General features: G+C 40.3%; 1 protein-coding gene across 8 annotated transcripts in view; it reads right to left on the bottom strand.

Moving 5' to 3' along the window:
• The window catches only part of DIS3L2 (DIS3 like 3'-5' exoribonuclease 2), a 309,482-nt gene that overhangs the window by 211,517 nt on the left and 70,989 nt on the right, over positions 1–26,976 (bottom strand). For 7 of the 8 annotated variants that reach the window (XM_070422394.1, XM_070422395.1, XM_070422398.1 and 4 more), the window contains one exon: positions 13,228–13,462. In XM_070422394.1, coding sequence (XP_070278495.1) covers positions 13,228–13,462 — 235 coding nt within the window. Of the gene's footprint in view, positions 1–4,597; positions 4,653–13,227; positions 13,463–26,976 lie in introns of those variants that run through there. The other variant, XM_070422399.1, reaches the window with a different exon arrangement.

Raw genomic sequence — 26,976 nt, 5'->3', positions numbered from 1 at the left:
GGGCTGGAGGGTGGAGCAACAAATCTCAAGCTTCTAATCATAGCTTGGTCTTTCAGGTGACCCAGCATCCATCCTGAAGCTATCTAGAGTCCACCAAGAGACTAGAACAATAGATGTGCCTATCACTCAGGAAATTACGAGAGTTTTAGGAGCTCTGTGTCAGGAACCAGGGTCAAAGACCAAATATTAGAACAAAAGATGTTCCTAGCACTGCTATCACTCAGGAAATTACAAAGGTTTTAGGAGCTCTGTGTCAGGAACCAGAGGCAGAGGCCAAATAAATATTTCTTATAATGTTACACTGACTCACAGAAAATACAGGATAATAAATGTGTTGTTTTAAGCCACTACGTTTGTGGCACAGCCATAGGTAATTAATACACAAATAAAAGGGCAGTTGATATTTGAAAATTGGAGGAATTTTTACAGGAAGAGATGAGGAATTAGGCAGCAAACATGGCAGGAAGGAGGAAGCACAAAGGTAGAAGAGGGAAGGGACTGCTTAGGAACAATACAAAGCCTGGTGTGACTGGAACCAAGGTCTTGAATGGGCAAGTGCAAGAGGCAACAAGTGTCAAAAAATGATTTGGAAACTGCCCATAATGGAATGCTATGCTTTCTCCTTTTTAAGACACTTTCCCTTCCATTAGCTCATTGACTCAGGCAAGAACCTATGAAGAAGCCAGGGCAAGTATTTATTATGAAGGTGTGTTTTTGCTTTATTGCTGTTTTGGGGGGGTTTTTTGGTTGTTGTTTTTTTGGTTTTTGTTTTTTTTACAAATAAGGAATATGAAGCACTAATCGTCAAGAATTAATGGCAAAAACTCTTGTTCAGTACCGTTTTTTCGTTCTAAGAGTGTTGCCACATTTTGTTGGATGCCCCTTTCCTGGTATAGATTCAAAGAGGGCTAGCCAGACAGGTTGTATCCTGGCCCCTAAGCACCAGGGTGGAGGGTCCAAGGATCATTTGTACCTGGAATAGTAGGTACAATGAGGCCTGGATGTACTCCAGAGCCAAGAGTGTAGCAGTCTCAACTGCAGAAACTGGTATCAAACAGGCTTTGAAATAAGAAGGGTCAAAATGAGTGTCAGAGCCAAAGTCAAGCCTATCAAGTTCATACTTGATTGCTGCTTCTGGCTCAAACAAACGAGTCAGAGCTGGGAGGGGGTGGGGGGGGCTGGCCAAATGGGGGTCAGCCAACTGGGAGCAGAGATGAGAGACTTTAGCATGAAGCTGAGCTTTCACTCAGAGGACTAATGAAAGGGTGTGCGAGGCGGGTAGGGAGGAGACTGGTTCCACTTAAAGGGGTATGGATAACTCAATCATTTCTTAGGGTTTTTTAAAAAACTAATATCAGAAAACCTGGGACAATTTTCTACTGTAAAATGTTAAATAAGATCTGTCCTTAATAATGGACATTTTATACCCAGTGTAGGACAGCTGTCAGTTCCCTCTCCCCATCCAGAGTCTCATGACCCAGTTTTATTTCTTCTTTCCCCAACAGGCTTCGTTGAAATCTCAACATTATTCCAATTACCAGGCAAAGATTTCCCCTGGCATGTTTCTGCACAACTTGAAAAACTTAGTAGTTCTTAAGAGAGAATGGGCATTATTTAGAGTGATCCAAAGGGGAAATCAATGTCATTAAGATGGATCTGTAGGCATATAATTCTGCACAGTGGCAATGAAAGGGTCTCTAACCAAAAACAAAACAAAAGATAATAAAGAAAAATACATAAACCCTTAAGGAAGCAGGTTAAACATTTAAAATTTATTTTTTAAAGGCTTCATTACTGAATTGAATAAACCTGGGATATGCTGACTAAAGGGATAAATTGGGAAGATCTACTTGATAGGGCCTTCCCTTCTGAAGACCTGAAAACTAACCTCACAGGAAGTAGTGCTCAGAATCCCAGCAGAGGGAAGTGGGATGAGTACATTAACTGTCCCCATATAGAGTTGATTCTGTTTCCCAGTTCAATAAAAACCAAACTGAACTTTTTTCTTTAAATCTATTCTTCCAAAATAATGTTTAAATGCAAAAGAGAGGCCCTCCCTGAATAAAGTTGATTTGAAATAACTGTGAGAATTGGACTTTTTAAATGAAAATGATCTTTAGTCATTTGATATCCTTGAAAGAGAAGCATTCTTTCATTTATTGAAAATACTCACACTTCTTAGCTCTACACACTTTTCTGTTATGTCTTTTTTTGTTGTTGTTAATCCTCATCTGAGGATATTTTTTCCATTGATTTTTAGAGAGTGTGGAAGGGAGAGAAAGAGACACAGAGAGAGAACTATTGATGTGAGAGAGACACAGTGATTGGTTGCCTTCCACATGCACCCCTACCAGGGCCTGGGGATCGAGCCTGCAACTGAGGTATGTGCCTTGACCAGAATTGAACCTGGGGACCCTTCAGTCCATAGGCCAACGCTCTAACCACTGAGAAAAACCAGCTAGGGATCTTTAGGTCTTGTATAGCAGTCTCAAAATTTTTATCAGAGTTACTTCCCAACCCCTACCCTTGTCCCTAAGTTTTCCATATCTACCAGCTTTTGCCTTGGTTTAATGAGACAATGTCTACTTCATGTAAATCCAACTTTGAGTCATGTATTGGATAATCTCATCGATTTCCCATAGCTTTCATTGATAATGTTCAAATTTATAACTCTCACCATCCCTCTTCTGGGTTTACATTTCTATTTCCAATTACCTATTGGATGTCACAACTTCAATGTCCCCCATGTAGCTCAAATTCAACATATGATCAGAACATGAATTCACAGTCTTTCTTACCCCTGGTCATCTTTTTCTCATTTAAGAATGTCAGTACCTGTGCAGTTGCTAAACTAGATATCAAGTTAATCTCATTCTTGAATGTTCCTCTGCCTTAAGTCCCATATTTGATCTGCCATCGAACTCTGTCAATTATAGTTCTGAAATAGTATGTGACTCTATCCCTTCTACATTCCACTGCTCTGTCGGGTCTTCAACATCACTAGTCTTAACTGGTTCATGCTGTGTGCCAATTTCTCCCTTCTTTCTAATAATCAGTCTCCTTTCCTTAAAAACCTTGGATGATTTGGGGATCCAAACTCTTGGATGACCCAGATCTCTTAGCAGCCATATAACTGGGAAAAATGTCACCAGAGCCTACTTTTTTAGCCTCCTCTCCAGATTCCCCCACTGTGCATCCTGCACTATTTCAACTGTAGATATTACTCTATTTACCATCCACCTCTGTGCCCCTATTCATACTGAAACTATTTTTCACCCTTCTTCACCAGGCAAACCCTTCAAGGCCCAGAGAACAAGTCTTTTTTTCTCTCTCCCTTTTCTTCCCTCTCCTTTCACCTTCTTCCCCTTCCTCTCTATATGGCCCTTCCCTCCCTCTGCTCATCAGTTCCTCTTCTCTACGTGCAGCCTCAGTTCCCTGAAGACTGTCTCCAGCCCTCACTCTATCTGACATTTTAGCCTCTAAGTCCTCAAGCTATGGAAGAAAAAAATCTAATGAGTCACTGATGACCCTTGGGTCAGGAATCTACTCATGGTCCAAGACCCGGCGGCAAGGTTAGACTGTATGTACTGCTTCAGTGAAAGCAATTCCCATTGAAGGGAACAAATGCAGGCAAGACCCAGAATATGCCTTTACTAAAGCTCTTCTTACAGACTAATTTCACCTTGAGGACAAGCATCTAGATTTTACTCTTCATTCACCTTTCTTTTTCCAGCAAATAACATAATGTCTAACATGTCATTCCCTCTGTATTCTCTTGGATACTCATTGAGATGACAGAACATTCAAACAAACTGGCTTATCTATCAAAGGTGACTCATGCAATTAGAAATCCAGAGGTTAGGCAGACTTCAGGGTCAGATGATCCAGGGCCCACTTAGGGGCCCAGATTTTTTCCTGGTCTTCTGTCCCCAATACTTAGCAAGATGTAGAATAGCTGCCAGTAGCAATTAGGGATAAATGTTTCCTGTTTATATCCATCAGGAAACTACTTACATCCCAGAACTCCTAGCAGGAATCACCCTGATTAAACGGCTTATATCATGTGCCTATGGGAAGAGGAATGGTATGAAACTATAATATTTAATATAGTACCACAAACCATATATAGCTATTTAAAATAAAATTAACTAAAATTAGAAACAATTAAAAATTCAATTTCTCAGTCACACTAGCTACATTCAAGTGCTCCACAGTCACATGCAGCTACTAGCTGCAGTATTAAACAGTATAAATTAGAACATTTCCATTGCTGCAAAAAGTTCTATTGGCATAAGGTAACCAAGTATATCAAGCAACTTATATAAGACAACCAAAACTCAGCTTGGCAGTTGGGGTCAACTTGCCTAAAGTTCAAGGAATTAGGAAAGAAACATGTCCAGATGAAAGTCTGGGAACATATGGGAAAGAAAAGGGGAAAATAGACAGAAGGTGGGCAATGAACAATGTCTAATATATTCTTATAAAAAGATATTAATCTGATCTGGCATGATTTGCTCTTCAAAAAATAAGACCACATGTAGAAATTGTCTGTTGTTATTATAAGTATAAGGTATTTTTCTTTTATGAACTCACTAACTTCCTGTAGGACACTGGACAAGCCAAGTAACTTCTCTGAGCCTCAGTTTCCTCGTCTGTAAAACAAAAGGGATGAACTACATCAGTTGTTTCTGACCTTTTAATCACAGCAGATTTTTTATAAGTACATTTTAAAAGTGAATTTTTGTCTAAAATCTCACACTTTGAAGTATTTTTTATTAACTTAACTGCTTTGAAAATTAATTTGCTATCCTGTTGTTGTTGGGTTTTTGTTTTGTTTTGTTTTTACCAAAAACATGTAACTTAAAGCTTCCGATCAGCAAGAAATGTCACAATGGTGGGCAGGTATCATTTGTATCAAAGTGAAATAAGTTTACCTTGCGGTCTTACTGAAAGCAATTTTAGTACTTTCATATACTGTTATAAAATATTTATAAATAATGTCAAATGCTCCATTGAAAGCCCTAGGGGTAGACTATCACCACATGTCAAGTACATGATCAAGTAGGACCTGTGCAGGTCCAAATTCTATGATTTCTATGACAATGAAACTATAAACAATTATGACCCTTGTCACTAGCACAAACTTGCCCAATCTGGAAAGTACCAGAGAGAGGAATGAGTGAATAGACTGGGAAGAAAGAGTTCAAGGGTGACTGAAATCTAGTGAACAAGGGACAAAAAATAAGAAGAAAATGATATCATCACACAAAGATGTTGATCTCCCCTTTTTGATCGTAAACCCAAGAAAAGTAGATTATTAAATAATCCAGGAACCAAGTATAAAGCTGAAAGTGAACAAGATAATCAAGTGCGCTATATTGAAAAGGGTGCTAGAAGGGCCCCAGGGAGGATGATTCCAGATTTCAAGTCTTCATTCACCTCCACTGAAGAGAAGGGCAGGCACAAATAATGACTGACATGCTAGAGTTTTGGGAACTCAAATTTCCAGATAATAGCATAAACAATGTTTATTATTATTTCCTTTTATTTAAATTTCTATCCCAAAAAAATTTATGTTAAAGCTGCTACCAAGAAGGCTGACAGACATGTCTATTCCTAGGCACTTTATTTATTCTATAAAATAAACTACTTGTAATGTTAGGAAAATGTTCTGAAACCCAAGCCCCCTATGTCTGCTGATGTGTCAAAGAAAAACTAGGCAAGTAGGTAGAAGTGACTCCATGATTTAAAACTTTTAAAAGAGGAAAGGAGGAAGTGAAAAGGATAAGCTGGAGAAAGAACTGGGCAAGCTTCAGTTATATTTCAGTAATGAACAGAATTAATTACCATTATTTCAAGATTTCTTATAGTTCATCATGATTTTATATTTATGTTAACCCTTCTAATAAATACAATTTTAATAATAAAAAATCCACCTCCCTCAAGTAGCTAAATATGGAATTACCATATGACCCAATAATTCTACTCCTAGTTATGTGCACAAATAACTTGAAAACAAGGTACTCAGATACTTACACACCAATGTTCATTACAGCACTATTCACTATTCAATACCAAAAGGTGGAAGCAATTCAAATGTCCATCAACATGGATGGATAAACAAAATGTGGTATATACAGTATAAGGAATATTATTCAGTCATAAAAAAGCACTGAGAAAGAAAGGCTCCCCAATTCTACCAAAATCACAATAGAAATAAACCACAGAGCCCTGGCCAGCTTGGCTTAGTGGATAGAGCATCAGTCTGTGGACTGAAGGGTCCCGGGTTCAAATCTAGCCAAGGGCACATGCCTGGGTTGCGGGCTCAATCCCCAGTAGGGGACGTGCAGGAGGCAGCCTATCAATGATTCTCTCTTATCACTCATGTTTCTATCTCTCTCTCCTTCCCCCTTCCTCTCTGAAATAAATATATTTTTTTTAAAAAGAAAAATAAACCACAGACCAATCTCACATTTTATATTATAAATACAAAAATCAATAATAATGATTATACTAAATTAAATAAAAGCCAAACACAAAAGGAGACATATTATATGATCCCGCTTATTATGAAATATTGAGAACAGACAAATTTACAGAGAGAAAGTAGATTAGTGGTTATCAGGGGTTAGAGTAGGTGAAATAAAGAGTTACTACTTAATGGTTATAGAGTTTTGTTTAGGATGAGAAAGTGTTGAAATAGTAGTAACAGTGTAACAGTTGCACAGCATGAATGTAATTAATGCAATTGAATTGAATACATAAAAATGGCAAAATTTGTAGTATATATATTTTAACACACACACACATTGAACCCATATGAGTTTCTGTTTGTTACAGAGCCTGTAGGGCAGGGAACAGTTTGATAAACAATAGTTATTGCTTTCACAGAGGGGAACCCAAGGGCAGAAGAGAACAGGTAGGCCCCTGGACTCTCACAGTCCCTTAAAGAAACTCTTAGAATACAGAGGTTTCTTCGAGGAACTAACTAGATGCCAATGACTCTATACTAGTAAACTACATTCCTAGTCAAACTCCTGTCATGAACTTCAACTTGCATTTTCAACTACATATGATCACCTCAGACTTAATGTATCTGAAAGTTATTAGTAATAAAAAATAAAAGTAGAAATTAGTTATTTACAATAACTATATAGTAAAAATAAAGTTCTTTAAAAAATTAGGCAGATCACTAGCTAGCATTATAAAAATGAGGGGAAAATTGAAAGGAGTTATGATCATAGATGCACAGGAAATTAAACAACTGAAAAATGTCTACAACTCTAATATATTAGAATATGTGGTTCAAATATATGATTTCCTATAAAGTATAAATTATCAAAATTAATGCAAGAAGAGAAAAAAATTCCTACAGAAACCAATAATCATTAGAGATGGAGAAAGTTGCCAGCTAAAGAAAGCCCTAGTCCATGTTTCAAGCACAAGTTCTATAAATGCTTCAATCACTGAGAATAGTTGGTCATTCTTGATGCTATTTTAACTGTTTCAAAGCACTGAGAAAGGCTCCCCAATTCTTCCTCCAAAGTTAATAGAGCTTGATACCAAAATCACAATAGAAATAAACCACAGACCAATCTCACATTTTGTATTATAAATACAAAAAATCATTAATAATTAGCAAACAGAACTGTTACAAAATATGTTACATACCAAGATCGAATGAGGGTCATGGTAATATGAGGGATGCAAGAATTATTCAATGTTACATGTCATCATGTAAACAAGCCAAAGGGAATAACAGCATTTTGAAAGAAGATCAAAACGCACTTGAAAAAAATTTCAATATCCAGTTATAATAGGAACTTTTAGTAAAAAAGAAAGAGGAAACTAGGTTAACTTGATCTCAAGCCAACAACCAGCCTTGTTCTTGAGGGTTTAATAGTAGAAGCATTTCCATTAAAGTCCAGAAGAAAACAATTACCACTATTATGTAATACAGTTCTTAAAGCAACGGCCAATGGAGTGATGTAATAAGCACACAATTAGAAAGGAAGGGGCAAAATCAATGTTTGCAGATCAAATTATTTTATAACTATGAAATCAAAATAACCAACTGAGAAATTATTAGAAATACTAAGAGCACTCATTAAGTTAAACTGATTCACAAGAACAACCACAATAGCTTTTTTTTATATCTCAACAAAAACCTGTGAGAAAATGCTAGAAAAAATATCCTTTCAAATTAATAGCAAAAAAACACAAAATACTCGAGTTTTTTCCTAATAAGAAATGTGTAAGACAATGCTATAGATAAACTACTAAACATACTAAGAAGTTCTAATAGTTTATAATTCACAGTGTGACTAGTTTTGATAAATGAAGATGTACATAGACCAGGCTATAGCCAAAACAGCAAAATAGGGCACAAGAGTCCCCAAAAAAGATCCCACAATTGAGTAAAAGAATTGAGGCAAGAGATTTTAGTCTGTAATTTAGCATCCCTAAACAAGGGGGGAAGTACCAATCCAGTAACCACTTAAAACTAAGGAAATGGCCCTAGCCAGTTTTTCTCAGTGGATAGATCGTCGGCCTGTGGACTGAAGGGTCCTGGGTTCGATTCCGGTCAAGGGCATGTACCTTGGTTGTGAGCACAATCCCAGTGGGGGGGGGGGGGGGGGGGTGCAGGAGGCAGCTGATCGATGTTTCTCTCTCATTGATGTTTCTAACTCTCTATTCCTCTCCCTTCCACTCTGTAAAAAATCAATAAAATATATTTTTAAAAAAACCTAAGGAAATGAAGTGTTGAATATCCTAACAGTAAAGAATAATTAAAACATATACTAAAGTCCTGTTCAGCATGAACTATCACTTTCAATAGCTTAAACCAGTGGTTGTCCAAGTGTGGTTTGAGACCCTGTCAGAGGGTTGGTCCACAGGTCAAAACTCTTTTCATAATAATAGTAAGACATTATTTCTTCATTTCCCTCTCATTCACACATGAGTGTAAAGTAGAGATCAGCAAACTAAACTGGCCAGCAGAGCAAATCTAGCCAAGTCCACTCAATTACATATTTCCTACAGTGGCTTTTAAACTACAGCAACAGAGTTGAGTAGTTGTGACAGAGAAGTCTCTGTCTCTGGCCCGAAATGCTGGAAATACTTATTACCTGGCCCTTTACAGAACACCTGTGCTAATCCTTACTTGAATGACTAATAGAATGTGCACTTATATATTCTTGTGTTTTCTAGAGTGGTCTAAGATATTAGATTTAAAGTATAAACAAGAACATTTTAGAGGTTAATTCCATTGTTTTTTGCCTCAGTATTTCAACTGTGATTACATCTACTATCATCTCATTAACCTGAGTAGGGCATGGTCACCAAGATTCAGAGGCCAAAACTGTTCTTAAAATTCTGATGATGAAATACACAGAGCACTAACATGATATGATCAAGCTGTATCACTTGGACATGATGATTTTTATCTTTGGAGTTTGCAAACCACGCAGCCATTACCTGCTCATTTAATACCAAATAAAATTTATCAGGATTGCCCCCAGTCTCTAAACAGATGGCATATTTCTGTGCTGACAAAAACATGACTGCCTGGAAAGTGGTAAAAGCTCAGCATCAGGAGGCTGTGGGACTGGCCCTACAAAAGGGGCCCAGGTGTTTTGGCCTACTGTCTCTCAGGAGCTAAGGACAATGCAGATCATGTCTTCCTAGAAGAAATTATTGTGTAGGTCTGAGATGTCCAGAGAATTTTTTCTCTTCATGCAACAACAGGAACTTGTTGCAGACAGCTAGAGCAATTACTCACTTACCAGAGAAACTGGTAGTTATCTTAAAAATATGAATGTTTCCTGGGCAAACAGGGATATATAATTCATATGCATGCACTATGTAACATTTGCTTTGGGAAAAGAAAACAAAAGTAAGCAAATAAAAAACACTCTTTTGAACATAAGTGTGAAACAAGATAATCCATTTGTAATCACAACACAAAGCAAAGAACCTTTCTAGAAGTCTAAGGAAATGTTCTTAAGGTTATGGTTTGTTTCAATAACAAATTTCAAAACCTTAAATGGTGCAAAAAGTACTAACATCTTAACTGTAACCAGATTTTATATTATCCAGACAAGAGAATCTGGTTAAAATATCCTAAAAAAATCATGATTTTTAAAAGAGCAAATTGCAATTTTCCTAAATATCAAGAGGGCAAGAAATGAGAAACAGCCATGTGGTTTCACAAACTCTCTATTTAGAGGCTAGCAAGAAGGAGAAATTTGTACCAGATACGGAGGGAAGGATTAAAGCTGTTCCCTCAGTCAGGGCTAGTAAGGAAGCAATATAAATAACAGTAGGATAGGAAGACCATAAAAAGAGTAAAGAAAAAACATGCATGCAGTGGACTTATAAAGCATTCAATGATATTTATTTGTAAGAGAGGAGTGGATTTACAATAGAGGACAAATCAAGAGCACATTTACACAAACAAAGGGCAAAGTGAATTATTAGTATCTACCCCAGGCACCAACTTGCCATCACTTCCAACCATCAATATCTCCTTGCCCTTATATTGGTACCAATCACTAATGAGAAATTAAGGCATCTTATTCCTTCACCTCATAGCCCAGGAGAAAAAGGGCTACTAAGGTCTGCCAAGTCCAATTATCAGAACTCCATTTCTACAAAGTAGTTTGGGGCCAAATAGTTAAGTTTTAAAGTGCTCCTTTGCCTGAATTCAGACTATAAGTATCTCTCTCCCTTGGTGATCTTAATGATGAAGGATTTGGCTAGTTAGGGTCCTAGTTATTTCCCTCTCTTCTCATAGAAAAGACATAACTCACAGTACTGACGCCATTACGATAATATACATGCACTCTCAAGTGGGTCACAGTATCCAACTGTTTTTAAAGAAAGAAAAAAAGAAACAACAGAAGGAAATTGGCTGGGCCCTGAACAGTGAAACCACTAGTTATCTAAGTAAGCCATAAAACAAAAGAACCCGGGTGCCCTCAGGTCACCACACCTGATAGGGCAGTGAGAAAGTAGCAGCCTCTTCATTCAAAAAGAATTTCAAAATTAGAAAGTTAAGAGATACATGCTTTCAGAAAATGTTCGATGTCCCAGGTCACTACCTAGTCAGCAGTGGAGAACCAGCCTGATTCTTAAGCAGACACCTCCTGAAATCACCCCCAGCTTTATTCCAGAACTCAATGAGCTGTGCTCACCAGTCCCTACCACAGGGTGTCTGCTGAATATCCTCCTTTAGTAATCTTCTGGCATTTCTTCTAGCCTTTAATAGGGAATGTGCCAGAAACTTCTTCCTGATAAAAAAAAACAACTAATAATCTAGGCAGCTTAGCCAAGTCAATCTTTTCCATTTCATAATATACATAAAACTCAATTTGGCTGGAAAATATCCACCCTGCATTTAAAATCTCTTAGAAATCTATACATTGAAATATTCCAATTTTCATTACTATTTTCCCTTACACTTCCCAGTGTGTGGTCAGGTAGAACCCTTGGTCACAGCTCCTTGCCATGTGTTTGCAATTGCTGTCCTCTGCATTCAGAGGACCCATGGCTTAAGTTTTGATCAGAGAAAATAAGACTGGCTTTTTTAAAAGGTTTAAAATCAAAAGACACTTTGTAAATGTGATTTAAAAAGGAGTCACATACTAAACTTGACAAGCATGAAGGCCTTACAACCTGAGAGCCTAAAGTAACCACACAAGGTGGTCTGAGCATAACACTTCCTAACTAAAAGTGGGTCATGATGGGTAGTGATGTCCTAGGCTGAAGCCTCCTTGACAAAGATCAATCTTTAACTTTAAAATTGTCTATTGACTTTGTACATCTATATAATAAAGAGCTAATATGCAAATGGTCATGACGCCCTCACACGTTAAAGACCGATCAGCAGGAGGCTGTGTGCACAGCAGGAGTGGGTGGGCAGGGACTTACAGCGTCAGGGACTTGTGTGAGGCTCGAGTCCCCCCCCCCCCCAGCGTCAGACCCAGGGACATGAGGCTCGTGGAGGCCTCACTCTTTGGGGCGATGGAACGCAGGGCTCCCGCACTATGACAGGGGACAGGACAGGCTGTGGGATCCCCACCTCACTGAGTGCACAAATTTCGTGCACCGGGCCACTAGTCTAAAATAAAATACCTTTTAAATGTCAGAGTAATATTATTTTCCAGACCCAGAATCCCTCATTGTTACCTTGTTCCTCCACATACATCTCTCTGTGCTATAAATGTCAACTATCTTGTACACACCAAAGTAAAAGAAGTATATGAATCTTCACTTGCTTTTTATCCAATCTCAGAGGTTTCCCAGCTTTGCTTTCTTCCTCCCCCTTAATCTACCACCAATGAATTTCATGTAACCCTCCTAATGTCTCCTCCTTTGATTCTCGTGTATGAAATAAGCTGCAAAACTGCCATTCTCCAGAGCATACACTTTTTTTTATTATTATTAATTTCAGGGAGGAAAGGAAAGGGAGAGAGAGAGAGATAGAAACATCAATGATGAGAGAATCATCCATCGGCTGCCTCCTGCACGCCCCCCACTTGGGACCGGGTCGCAACCCAGGCATGTGCCCTTGACCGGAATCAAACCCGGGACCTTCCAGTCCACAGGCTGACACTCTATCCACTGAGCCAAAGTTGCTAGGGCTGGAGCATTTTCTCAATTGTTTCCCAGAGATTATCATCCATTTGGCTTAAAAAAGACTTTTTTTAGGCTGGATGTTCTTTCGTCTACATAAAAATAACCTCCCTATAAAATTTAAAGTGATCCATTCCCACCACCAATTACAAAAATAATTATAATAAATTATTTTCAAATATATAAATAATTTTCAAATGTATTGAGTTAAAGAAAAATACAGGATAAAATGAAGTGCTTTAGTAAGGATTTTAAAGATCAGTTTAATTCTGTTTATATCAACCATAAGTTGAGGCTGACCTCATCACAGGAAATTTCAGGTTAGCTATCAACACAACTCAAAACCTATTAGGAAATGACAACAGCCATCCATCACTGACCACACAAACCACCAGTGGCATTGCTGTTCCTCCTCATAACCAGCAGCTGTAAGTTTATCAAAGATCCTCCTTTCCTAAAAGCTGATACAGGTCAGAAATTGGGAAGATACCAAATGTGTTGTGTGATTAATTCTGGAGCACAGAGAGAATTCTAATACCTAACATGATTAATTTACTAAAATAAAATGTCAGCTAGCAGTCCAGTACTCACCTTTTTCATGAACACAAACTGAGAGTTTCTTAACACCATCAACCAGAACATGTTGTGTGTTGCCATGTCCATCTTCTGAGTCGCTGTCTTCAAACTGAGCCTCTATAATGACATCAGGACTGTCATTATGGCCTTTCAGGGACTGTTGCAGGAGATGGCTTCCACAGATTTCCTCAGGGAGATCTGATTCATAGGCACCTTCTGTTTCTTTGTCACTGCTCTCTGGTTTAATTACCTGAAGAAAATAGAAAAGTTCTGCTAAATGAAAGAAAGAAAAGGAAAGAGCAGATTTTTCTTTTTTCTTTCCTAAGGAAAAACTGCATATTCAGAGATTCCAACATTGGACACTCACCATGTAGTTTGAAAAAGGTTCTTTATTTTCTGAACCTTATTGGAAATGATCAATCCAGCAGTGCCAGGTTGGCACTTCAGCTCTGCAAGATGCCCAAGGTGAACGCCACATTCACTTCTCATTTTTCTAATGTACATTTTCATCCCCTCTATCCTAAAGACCCCAAATACGAGAAGTACTATGCTGCTTCATAAGGATTCATCACATGGGTCAAAAAGTAGGTTGGATAATGATAAAAGAACTCAAAATAGCATATCACTGAACTCCCAGTGAAGCCACAAGAATATAATATGAAAAAAAACCAAAGTGTGAACAAGAGCTTACAAAATGTACTCGTATAAAACATAAACCCTTAATTCACCATTTTGAGGCCTGAAATCAATATAGAAAGCACACAACTGATGGTCATTTCCATTAGCAATAAAAATGAAGCATTATACAATGTCAAATATTTTCAATAAAATAGCAGGAATTACTGAATAAATCAAGTCACTTGAAACTGTGTAATTAAAATTAGTATGCTGCATTTTAAAGGTATTTTCATTCTATTCTGTTATCTCAGGACACACAAGAATAGAACAGTCTAGTGGTTGAGCGTCGACCTATGAAACAGGAGGTCACAGTTCAATTACTGGTGAAGGCATATGCCCAGATTGAAGGCTTGATCCCTAGTGTGGGGTGTGCAGGAGGCAACTGATCAATGATTCTCTCTCATCATTGATGTCTCTCTCTCTCTCTCTCCCACTTCCTCTCTGAAATCAATAAAAATATCTATTTTTTAAAAAGAATAGAACAAATGTTGGGGGGCAGAAATCATCATAAGATCACGGGATACAAAAGGTATTCTAAAATTATTCCATATTGGTTGAGTAAGGATTGTGGGATTCCTTCAGCAGTTCTCAACCTGTGGGTCGCGAACAATGAAAATACATCCTGCATATCAGATATTTACATTACGATTCATAACAGTAGCAAAATTACAGTTATGAAGTAGCAACAAAAATAATTTTATGGTTGGGGGTCACCACAACATGAGGAACTGTATTAAAGGGTCGCGGCATAGCTGAAACCGGTTTGGCTCAGTGGATAGAGCGTCGGCCTGCGGACTGGGGGGTCCCGGGTTCGGTTCCGGTCAAGGGCATGCACCTGGGTTGCGGGCACATCCCCAGTGGGAGATGTGCAGGAGGCAGCTGATCGATGTTTCTAGCTCTCTATCTCTCTCCCTTCCTCTCTGTAAAAAATCAATAAAATATATATATATATTTTTTTTAAAAAAAAGGGTCACGGCATTAGGAAGGTTGAGAACCACTGCGGAGAAATGGCTAATTCAAGTCTGGAATAGAAAATAAACAAGATTATCCTGGACCATCTTGTCATAATAGGAAAATAAGGAAGTTATCAAAGGCTCTCTGTGGTCATTCTTAGAAAATTCTAAGCATTTATCCTACATTTCCTGTGTCTCATGTTAACCAAATAGTTGATGAGGTAAAGTGGTTATTCACAGAGAGTTTGAACTAATTATCTGTAATACCTTCAACAATAAAGATAAAATTTAAAAAAAGAAAGACATTCAGCCCTAGCCGGTTTGGCTCAGTGTATAGAGTGTCAGTCTGAAGACTCAAGGGTCCCAGGATCAATTCCGGTCAAGGGCACATGCCCAAGTTGCAGGCTCAATCCCCAGTAGGGAGCGTGCAGGAGGCAGCCAATCAATGATTCCCTCTCATCATTGATGTTTCTATCTCTCTCTTCCTCTCCCTTCCTCTCTGAAATCAATAAAAATATTTTTTAAAAAAAGACATCCAATACCATTTTACCTATTGAAATAATGGATTCAGGATATGATCATCAATGGTTATTGAAACTAATAAGTCATAACCTGATGGGGATGGAGTTTTATAACAGACTAGAAGCCTGGTGCACAAAATTCATGCACTGGATGGGGGAGGGGGGGTTGGGGGGGCGTCCCCCAGCCTGGCCTGCACCCTCTTGCAGTCCGGGAGCTCTCAGGGGATGTCCCACTGAAGGCTTAGCCCCGCTCCCTGCGGACCTAAGCCAACAGTCAGACATCCTTAGCGCTGCCATGGAGGCAGGAGAGGCTCCCGCCACTGCCGCTGCACTCGCCAGCCATGAGCCTAGCTCAGGGCTTCTGGATGAACGGCACTCCCCTGTTGGGAGCGCACTGACCACCAGGGGACAACTCCTGCGTTAAGCACCTGCCCCCTGGTGGTCAGTGTGCGTCATAGCAGCAAGTCATTCTGCCGTTCGGTCTATTTGCATATTAGCCTTTTATTACATAGGATGGACCAGAGTAGCAATACCTGAACGCACTAATCAATATAAATATTTTAAAAAGAAAAATAACCAAAGTGCTTCCTCATGCACGATAATAGGAAGTACATACAACTAACTGTGAAGTACTTTATCCCCATAAGTTGAACTTGAATCTGATTTGATAAAGGGAACAAGTAACACATTAAACAACACCAGGGCGAAGATCCTTTTATACTTAACCCCTAGGTTCATGGTCGGCAAACTGCGGCTCGTGAGCCACATGCGGCTCTTTGGCCCCTTGAGTGTGGCTCTTCCTAAGCCTTTGGAGTACCCTAATTAAGTTAATAACAATGTACCTACATATATAGTTTAAGTTTAAAAAATTTGGCTCTCAAAAGAAATTTCAATCGTTGTACTGTTGATATTTGGCTCTGTTGACTAATGAGTTTGCCAACCACTGCCCTAGGTGATTTCATCCAGTTTTATGGCTTTACATCTCTATATGTCATTAATTCCCTAAATTAAATGCCTATCCTCAACCTTTTCCTTCAATTCCAGACTTATATTCAATTCCCTACTAAATCTTCGTTTGGATGCCAGTTGGAACCTCAAACAAGAGAGCCCACTCCTCTCCCAGCATTCCGTCTCTCCGCCAATGGCACCAAACTGTGGCATTACCCTTTGCTCTCTCTCTCTCATGCCCCACATCCAATCCATCAGAAAAGCCCATTGGTCCTTCCTTTATAATGTATCTTCTTGACCTTTCCACTGTTACTACACAAATCCAGGCAACCTTTAGCTCCTTACTGAACTACTGCAATAACTAGCCTCCTGGTTTCCATTTTGGGCTAAAGCAGCTAGAGAAGTGGTTCTCAACCTGTGGGTCGCGACCCCTTTGGTGGTCGAACGACCCTTTCACAGGGGTCGCCTAAGACCATCCTGCATATCAGATATTTACATTACGATTCATAACAGTAGCAACATTACAGTTATGAAGTAGCAACGAAAATAATTTTATGGTTGGGTCACAACATGAGGAACTGTATTTAAAGGGCCAGAAGGTTGAGAACCACTGAGCTAGAGTGATCCTTTTAAAAAATAAATCAGATCATGCTCTTCTCTCAACAGCTTCCCAACATCCTTCTATCACCATACTACAAGGCCTTGTCAAATCTGGCCCTTATCTATTTTTCATTTTCATTTTCTACTTCTTCCTTTGCAAAATACATTCCAATCCTAGAAATCTTTTTGATAATCCTAGAATACTGAAGCTTCCATCTTGAGGTTTTCACATTTGCTACTCCCTCTTTCTGGAAAACTCTTTGCCCAGTTATTCTAGGGCTCACTCTCTTCATTTTGTTCAGGTCTTTGTTCAAGTATCCTCCTCTCAGAAAGGCCTTCCCTGATCACATTAATTGAAACAGCACCATCTTGCTGTCATTATTCTACCCTCTCACCCTGCTCTATTTTCCATCACTGTACTTATCACTACTTGCGAATACATTACATACTTATTTACTTTCTGTCTCCCAAATAGAATTTAGGTTTTATGAGTACAGAGGCTATCTATTTTACTCACTGACTGCTGAATTTCAAGAGTTGATAACAGCATTTAGTAACCACTCAAATATATACTGATTGATTGAATGAATGAATGTACTAATTAATTAGGAAATGACTTATTCAGAGTCCATCTTCCCTGATAAACTGTAAACTCCATGAAGTAACCATGGTTAGGCCTGACACAGTGTGTACTCAAGTCTCATTGAATAAATAAAGAACCAGAGATGGCACACTGCATCTAACATTTCCACATATCGATCTATCCATCTCATAAGACCTATCCAATGCCTTGCATTTTCTATACCCCAGAATCCACCACATACTCTTCCCAGTTCCTCCCCATCACATTACCCTCACTGTCCAAGGTAAATAAATTCTTCCTTTTTTAAAGTCTCAAAGCAAAGTATTTATATCTCTTCTCTGGCACTTCTCCATTTCTTCACTATATTAGTATTATCTATGTATATGATTTCCCTCATCTGTTAAGACTATATGCTCACCAATTATATCTTCTTATTCATCGTTGTATATTTTCTACAGCAACTTGCATAATCAATCTAGGTACTCAATATCTGATGAATAAACAGATGAATAAATGGGTAGAACAATGAAGAAAGAAATATAAAAGATCATCAGGATACAAGAGAGCTTTCAGAACAGTTTCCAGATATAAGAGTATGTGGGTTAGAAACTAGGAGCCAAAATTTCCTGGGATATGTAAAGAAGCCTTCTCCTGTGGGACTAACCTCAAAAAAGTTGAAAAGTCTAGTTCAGTGGTCCCCTACTTTGTAGTTTAGCAGATCCCTAAATCTGAGAATCAGATGAAAGCTATAAGCTTTCCTCCACAGCAAAATGCATATCTACAAATAGAGAGAAAATACTCTGTAAGAATGTACAAGTAAGGAGAGTAAAGGGTCTGGGTGCTGAAAGCTACCAGTTCAAATTGATCAATATTTTAGAGAGCTCTGGGCTCAGAGTAAGAGGAGTGGGGCCTGTGGAGAATGGATACATTACTGACTTGGTTAACTGAGGACTAAAATTCCTCTGGTTTCCTCCACAACCCTGATACAGTGTGGCAGCTGACTGGACTTATTATTCCAAGTGCATGCTACAGCTGGGATTATAGTTCTCCCTTAGAAAGTTAGTCTAGTCTCTGGAGGACAGGACAGAAATGGGTTGGTGAAGGAATCAAATTGCTGGGTCATATAAAACATTTTCACTCACAGTCTTGTTCCATGAACAGGGTAGGATGAGCATCACATAAACCCTGCTAATAAAAATAAACTGAAAATGTAGGCAGAGATCAACTGGGGAGTACTGATCTGAAATAAAAGTGTCACTTGCAGCTACTAAAAATGCTCAAAATAGCGCATACAATACTAAATTTAATTCCCTTGACCTTCCCTTCCCCAAACACAAATGCACATGCACAAACACTCTCCTCTTGGAAGGGAAAATAGGATGATAGAGTGGTGTGACAGTGTGATGAGGAAAAGGTGATCCCCTTTCGCCATCAGGCTGCAATGCTTATGCTCTGGGCAATGGAGAGCAATAATCTTGCCTTTTCAGTAGCACCGGGAGGAACCCTGAAAACCATTAGGGATGAAGTTGAGGGGAGGCTATGAGAAGTTTACCATTAAAAGAAATAGAGAAGCCAGGCCAGTGTTGCTCAGTGGTCGAGCATCAACCTATGAACCAGGAGATCAAGGTTTAATTCCCTGTCAGGGCATATGCTTGGGTTGTGGGCTCAATCCCCATCCCCAGTGTGGGGCATGCAGGAGGCAGCCAATCAATGATTCTCTCTCACCACTGATGTTTCTCTCTCTCTCTCTCCCTCTCCCTCTCCCTCTCCCTCTCTCTTTCACTCCCCCTTTCTCTTTGAAATCTATAAAAATATATATTTTTTTAAAAAGTTATAGGGAAGAGGCCTAAGCTCAAAATCTTCAGTTGAGAGACCCAAGAGAGGAGACACCTTGTATTAGTAACAGAATGGCAAACTGCCTCGTAGAATCCCTCTCCTTCAAAGATAAGAGCATTTGCTGAGTCAGAGACACTATGCAATCATGTGAGTGGAAAATGGCTAAGGAAGATGCTAATCTAAAAGGCTGGCAGAATTTTAGAAAATAATATATGAGAAAATATATAGGGAAATATGTTTTAAACATATATATATAAAGCACTGCTATAAAATAAAATAATGATAAATTCAACTCAATAAAAATTTAAGTTTGCCCTTCATTCTAAGATAATGTAAAAGAAAATTTAAAAGATAAGTCACAGAAGTGCTCATGTCTAGAATGTATAAAGAACACCTACAGTTCAATGAAAGACAAACAATCTAATAGAGAAATGAGGAAAAGACTTAAAGACATTTCACAAAATGGGAATGTGAAATAGCCAATAAAGATGAAAAGGTGCTCAGCCTCATTAGTCATGAGAGAAATACAAATTGAAACCACAATGAGATGTCATTACTAACCCACACTTTAGCAAAAAACTAAAATCCTGACAATAGCAAATGTTAGCAAAAAAGTATAGCAACACACTGCTGGTATGAATGTAAACTGATCCAGCCCTTTCTAGAACAGATCAGGACTGTGAAATAAAGCAGAAAACAGACCCACTTGACTCCTGCCCTGGCTTATTCCACCACACTGCCCTGCCTTCCTCTGGATTTTGATAGGTGAGCACATGAAAAGGAGAAGACTGAACTGGGAAAGGACATACATGCAAAAGCAAGAAGATAAAATGCAGACTTTTCTTTAGGAAAGGCAAGTAATACCAAAATGTACAATAAGAGTGAGAAGGGAGGATGAAGAAGCAGACATGAAGAGTCCAGAATGCCAACTTAATGAGTCTGGTCTTTACTGTAAAGCAAGTGAAGTGAAGAAGCAGAAAAAAAGTGCTTAAGAGCAGGAATTCTAGTCGACAAACTGGGTTCCCATCATTGGCTCTGCTGCTTACTAGCTATATCACTTCGGGGAAGCTATTAATCTCTTTGAATCTCAGTTTCATTCTCTTTAAAATAGGGACAGAAGTATCCAATATCATAAGGTTATTGTGGAAACTGAGATAACATATAAAAAGCTATTAGCCTAGGTTCCTGGAACATGGGAGGGAGCTTAATAAGTGAATTTGTATAGGGGAAACAAATTCAGTCTTTAGACTCAGGAAGTCCAAGGTGATAAAGGACCATCCAGGTGGCAGCTGGAAATGTAGGTCTGAAGATAGAAAAGTATACTGGGGGACTGAAATCCAGATTAGGAAATTAACCACAATGGGTTGACAGTAAAGTAAAGGTGAGATATACCAGGGCCAAGAGTCAACTGAAAAGATAAGGTGAGACTAGAGCCCTGAGAAGAAACTCAAATAAAGGGGGTTCAACAAGGGAGAGGAGTTAATGAAGTAGAGAACATCTACACTAATAATAGACAAATTTGTAAATTGACCATACCTCCGTGACACCCCACAGCCAATCAGGAGGGAATATGCAAATTAGCAGGACAAAGATGGCACGGCCACGGAGCCAGCTGAAGCAGGCGGGAGGCTTGGGTCACCCGCGGCGACGGAGGAAGCCAAGCTTCCCACCCGCCTGGGCTGACGCTGAAAGAGGGGCCTTTGGGCGGCAGTCACGGAGCTGGCCTGAGCGCAAGGGAGGCTTGGGTCACCCAGGCCGGCCGCCAAGGGAGGGGCCTGCAAACGGCCCTCAGTCCCTCACCCAGGCTGGCCATGCCACCATCAGGGTGAGGGTCCCCGCTGGGGATGTGTGGCCAGCCTGCAAACAGCCATCAGCCCCTCACCTAGGTTGGCCAGGCACCCCAACGGGGACCCCCACTCTGAAGGGGGGGGTGGCTAGCCTGAAAACAGCCCTCAGCCCCTTATCCAGGCTGGCCAGGCCCCCATGGGGTGAGGGTCCCCACTGGGGGGCATGACCAGCCTGAAAACAGCCCACAGCCCCTCACCCAGGCTGGCCATGCCCCCCATCAGGGACCCTCACCCCATGGGGGCATGGCTGACCTGCAAACTGCCCCAGCCCCTCATCCAGGCTGGCACCATCCCCAGTGGGGACCGCCCCCATGGGAATGTAGCTGGCCTGCAAACCACCACAGGCCCCTCAGGCTGCCCTGCCCCCCAAGGGGAACCGCACCCTGATCCGGGACACCCTTCAGGGCAAACCAGCCGGCCCCCACCCGTGCACCAGGCCTCTATCTATACTAATAAAAGGGTAATATGCTAATTAGACTGGGAGACCTTCCAGGAGACCTTCCGGAAGTTCTTCTGGACAAAGCCATGGTGGCGGGGCCGAGGTAGAGGTGGTTAGGGGCCAAGAGGGGAGGGCAGTTGTGGATGATTAGGCCAGGCTGGGACAGCAGCTGTGGGTGATCAGGCCAGCGAGGGGGAGGGAGGTTGGGAGCGAGCAGGCCGGCAGGGGGGGCCAGTTGGGGGCGAGCAGGCTGGCAGGGGGCCAGTTGGGGGTGATCAGGCTGGCAGGGGGGGCAGTTGGGGGCAAGCAGGCCGGTGGGGGTGGGGGCATTTGGGGGCGAGCAGGCTGGCAGGCAGGTGAGTGGTTAGGAGCCAGCAGTCCCGGATTGCGAGAGGTTTGTCCAACTGCCGGTTTAGGCCCAATCCCTAAAGTGGCAGTCGGACATCCCCCAAGGGGTCCCAGATTGGAGAGGGTGCAGGCCGGGCTGAGGGACACCCCCAGCCCCGGGCACGAATTTCATGCACCGGCCACTAGTTTAAATATAATTATGAATGTTAATCATAATAAACACTAAGGCTTTTATTATCACTCTTCATAGTTACACACACTAACTGATTTGACCCACACAATGACCCCAGGTGATATTGAGGAGAATAATTATATTCAGCTCACGGAGGAAAGAACAGGTTCAGACATGTCACAACCCCACAGCAACTAAACAGCAGAGCTCTGACAAGCACACAGGTCTAGGGCACTAGGTCCAGTGCTCGCAGTCCTGGACATGCCTATGGGAGATTTCCTGCAAAGAGATTCAGAGTGAGCTTTGCACAGACAGCTCCCACCACGAACATACACTGCATACAATGTCTCTGCATTGTTTGTCTGCCTGGCAAATAATCAACATTCAGGACCTCGCTCTTCTGTGAATGATTCTAACTACTTTCCCTCTCTTAAGAAATGTTCTGTTTCCTTCCTTTGTTCCACTGCTATTCCTTAACTATTCTTTCATTACAAGGTTCCTTGACCAGGCTATATTCCATTTATTTGTTGCATGTTTCTTGCTCCAACCAGGCAGCAAACCATGTCACATTCATTTTTTTATATTCCTCAGAGGTTCCCAAAATGTTTGGCACATAAAAATGCTCAATAAATACTGGTTTCCTTTTCTCTTATGAAGAGAATGAGAAAGACTTAAATCAGCTGTAAAAGAAATATTCTTTAAAAATTGCAAGAAATGAATAAAGTAACTACCAAGCAGCAAGAGCCAGCTAAACTGAGATGCTTGTCAACATGATACTGCATTCTTCCCCATTAACCACTATGTCTGGAGACCAGGAGTCATCAGTTAATCATCGCAGTTGAAACTTAGCACCATATGAAGCAACTATAAATACAAATGCAACTGAGTAAAACTGGAAGCCATTTAAATAAATGCATTTTTCTAAAATAACTCTAGAGCTTCATACCTAAATTAGAATGCCATATTTCAATATAAACTCAAAATAACCATAAAGTTCACCATTACCCAATTTGAAAACAACAGTTTTAGCAAAAAAAAAAAAAAATCACAAATGCCTAGATAAAGAAGAGAAAGTAGAGAATGGAGTATAACTTGCAGGGACATTTCCTGATTCCTACAAAATCGTGAAGTAGCAATCTATCCCTTAGAAAGGGGGGAAAAGAGGAGAAACATCTACACTGAGCTGTAAATTAAATCAACTGCAGTTACTGGAACTTACCAGAATCAAGAATCTGGCCGTTCTAAACTATTTAATATTAGATTTTCTCCCCCTTCCTTTTAAAGTTAATATATTAATGCACTGAAAAACTGGACAGCCACAGAAAGGGTCCTTGTAACCAAACAATTCCAATGAAATCCTAAATAAAAATGCTAAGTAACATTTCTATCACATATGGCTTACCCAAATTCCAAGCATGAAACATTTCATAGTTTCCCCACTTACTGACATAGAAAAGCCCTTCCTTGAACATAAAAGCTATCTTTAAAGAGTGCTATTTTAAACCTTATAAAAAAGAGCAAGTCTATATTAGCACGGAAAATTCTGTTCCAGCAAATAAATTATATTACATTCCCCAGTGCTATCAACTGGGTATAATGGAGGTTTTCCAGAAGATTTACATATACCTGTCCACACACACTTTCTGCTGACAGGACTGTTTAGTTGAGCAGTGTTGGCTGAAGACTTTGTACACAGGAGATACTGCCCATCCCATCCTACTACCTGAGCATCTGGTTCAGTCCTAATGCATGTTAAAGTCCACCTAGGAGCTGCTTTTCGTTTCTTGGCTCCTCTGGACAGGCTTAAGTGACAGCACTCACATGCCACACATGTTTGAACAAACTTTCAAATCCCTTAATGGCACACTTGGGACAAAGTATAATACACTGTTCAGGAAATACTTTGGAGCCAAGAAAAGCAATTGATATTTCCACAGGGAGTTCCTGACAAGACTTGCCAATAGCTTCTTTCATTATAAAATATGACCATAAACACTATCATTTTTAAAGACATATTACAGAGGTTCTTAACGGCATATCTGTTATTGGGAACTTTGCTTAAGGTAGTTCATCCAAAAGTACCTTTTATTTAGTTAATAGGAACAGAACAAACTATCTCCATTCTTCCAGTTACTCAAAAAATCCCATTATCCTTCTAGGTCAATTAATCTCTCTCTCTCTCTCTCTCTCTCTCTCTCTCTCTCTCTCTCACACACACACACACACACACACACACACACACAAACACTATCACATTTGTCAGCTCATCCTGTCAACTCTACATCACTGCCACCATGGCCGTACCACCCTGGTGCATCATATCTCTCACCTGGATATAGATAATAGCCTTGTAAAGGATCTTCTACTCTGGCCCCCTTCAGTCTATTCCCAATAGAGCAGCCAGAGTGAGCCTATGGAACTAAGTCATATCATGTCAATACTCTAAGTCCTCCAAGGCTTTCCACCTCCATCAGAGCTAAAACCCAACTCCTAATTGATGCACAAGCCCTACCTAATCTATACAGTCCAACCCCACAAGCCCTCTGACCTCACTTCCAACTGTTCTACAGCTCAGCCTCTTTACTGTCCCTTGAACACATTAAGGCACATATTAGCTGTTCCCCAAGATCTCCACAAGGATAACTCCCTCACTTCCTTCAATTCTTACACAAAGTCACCTTCTCAATGAAGCCTTCTTTGGTCATCCTATTAAAAATCTCAATCACATCCCCAAAATTCTTATCTGTCTTCCTTATTTATTTTTTTTACTTTAGTACTTATCACTCCTATTGAGCATGCTAATCATGGTATTTTATTTATATTATGATAGAGGCCCGGTGCACGAAATTCATGCACGGGGGATGAGGGTGTCCCTCAGCCCAGCCTGCACCCTCTCCAATCTGGGAACCCTCAGGGGATGTGGGATCGGGCCTAAACCAGCAGTCGGACATCCCTCTCACAATCCAGGACTGCTGGCTCCCAACCACTCACCTGCCCACCTGCCTGCCTGCCTGATCAACCCCCTAACTGCTTCTGCCTGCCAGCCTGATCACCCCCTAACCACTCCCCTGCCAGCCTGATCAACACCTAACCACTCTCCTGCCAGGCTAGTCACCCCCAACTGCCCTCCTCTGCCGACCCAATTGCCCCCAACTGCCCTCCCCTGCTGGCCCGGTCGCCCCCAACTGCCCTCCCCTGCCAGCCCAGTCGCCCCTAACTACCCTCCCCTGCTGGCCTGATTGCCCACAACTGCCCTCCCCTGCCGGCCATATTGTGGTGGTGAGTGCCGCCATCTTTGAGGGTGTGGCAGTCAATTAGCATATTCCCTCCTTATTGGCTGTGGGCACCACCATCTTTGAGGACAGGGCACTCAACTGCATATTCCCTCCTTATTGGCTGTGGGTGCCACCGCCTTTGAGGGCAGGGCAGCAATTAGCATATTCCCTCCTTATTGGCTGTGGGCGCTGCCATCTTTGAGGGCGGGGAAGTCAATTAGCATATCCCATCCTTATTGGCTGTGGGTGCTGCCATCTTTGAGGGCAGGGCAGTCAATTAGCATATTCCCTCCTTATTGGCTGTGGGCATCACCATCTTTGCGACAGCGTGAGGGTCAATTAGCATATTCCCTCTTTATTAGATAAGATGTCATTCCCAGTGATATGCAAGCTCCATGAAGACAGGGACCTTTTTTTTTACTATTTTCTCACTGTTCTATCCCAACACTGAATATAGTACCTAACACAATGTCTTCTAAACAATTCCATCTTAATGTGCTACTATCCCCTTAAACTCAAAGCATCAAAAACCACCCTAGTCCTTCCCCTCAAAGCAGTTCCCTTTCTGTTTCCTCTGCCACAGGAAAGGGGAATACACCTATTGGCAGCTGTTCCATTCACCCTGGAACTCTGGAATGAAGATAATACAAAACAAACTCTAAAAGATCTTGATGGGCAAGGAGCATGAGTAAGGAATAAGCCATGTCATTCCACAGTATGACTTACCTACCACACAATTGTCCAGCAATTTAGACACTTTAAAGGAATGCTTATTAAATCACAAACATTTTATGTCAACATTTTACATCATTATTTTATGTCTGCTGTGAGTATATGTTGTCAGTGGTAAATTCAAGAGAAGAAAATAATAAAATTGAATTATTATGTGATCTTGGCCAAACTATGACTCTCAATCTTCATTTCAAAGAAGAGTAACAGTAATATTTGACATTTCTCGAGCACTTATAATGTGCAAACATTTTTATCAGTACTTTATCTACGTTGACTCATTCCTTACAATGAGCATGAATTTCATCAAACTATCTCCATGGAGTTAAGAAGGAATTAATTAGTTTTCTAGCAAATAATTCTGAAATGTTAATTGGGAGTTTCCTAGCACAAATAATCTACTCTAACCTTAAATGATACATTCCTTATTTCAGACATTTCAATTTGAATTAGAGAGATCTTAAAGCATGTTTAAAGCAACAGAGAACCTGAAGTATTTGATCCCAGAGCTGGCAATAATAAAGAAGAAAAGATGATTGTTAAAAATAGATTTGTGTATATAACAATTTGGGAAAAATCTGGTCATCATAGTAGATACACCTTACCAACCATACTGCTGTGGGTGGAGGCTCCAAAGACCTTGCTCTCCATCATTAAGTACCTTCCAAGTCTTTTTTGGGCCTGCCACCCAGGCCAAGAAACCAAACAGTTCTAAGAAATCCTAATTCCACTGGAATTAAGAATAATCCAAAATGATAGTGTTATATAAGAGATTGGATTAAATATAATCTAATATGATGGGTGCATATTTAAAGAACTTGGAAGACAAAACTTT

Source organism: Myotis yumanensis, unplaced genomic scaffold, assembly GCF_028538775.1.
Source record: "Myotis yumanensis isolate MYYU_CA2020_CCGP unplaced genomic scaffold, mMyoYum1.0.hap1 SCAF_8, whole genome shotgun sequence".
Taxonomy (NCBI): Eukaryota; Metazoa; Chordata; class Mammalia; order Chiroptera; family Vespertilionidae; genus Myotis; species Myotis yumanensis.
The sequence above is the reverse complement of the archived record's forward strand: the minus strand, read 5'-3'. Positions and strand labels throughout refer to the sequence as shown.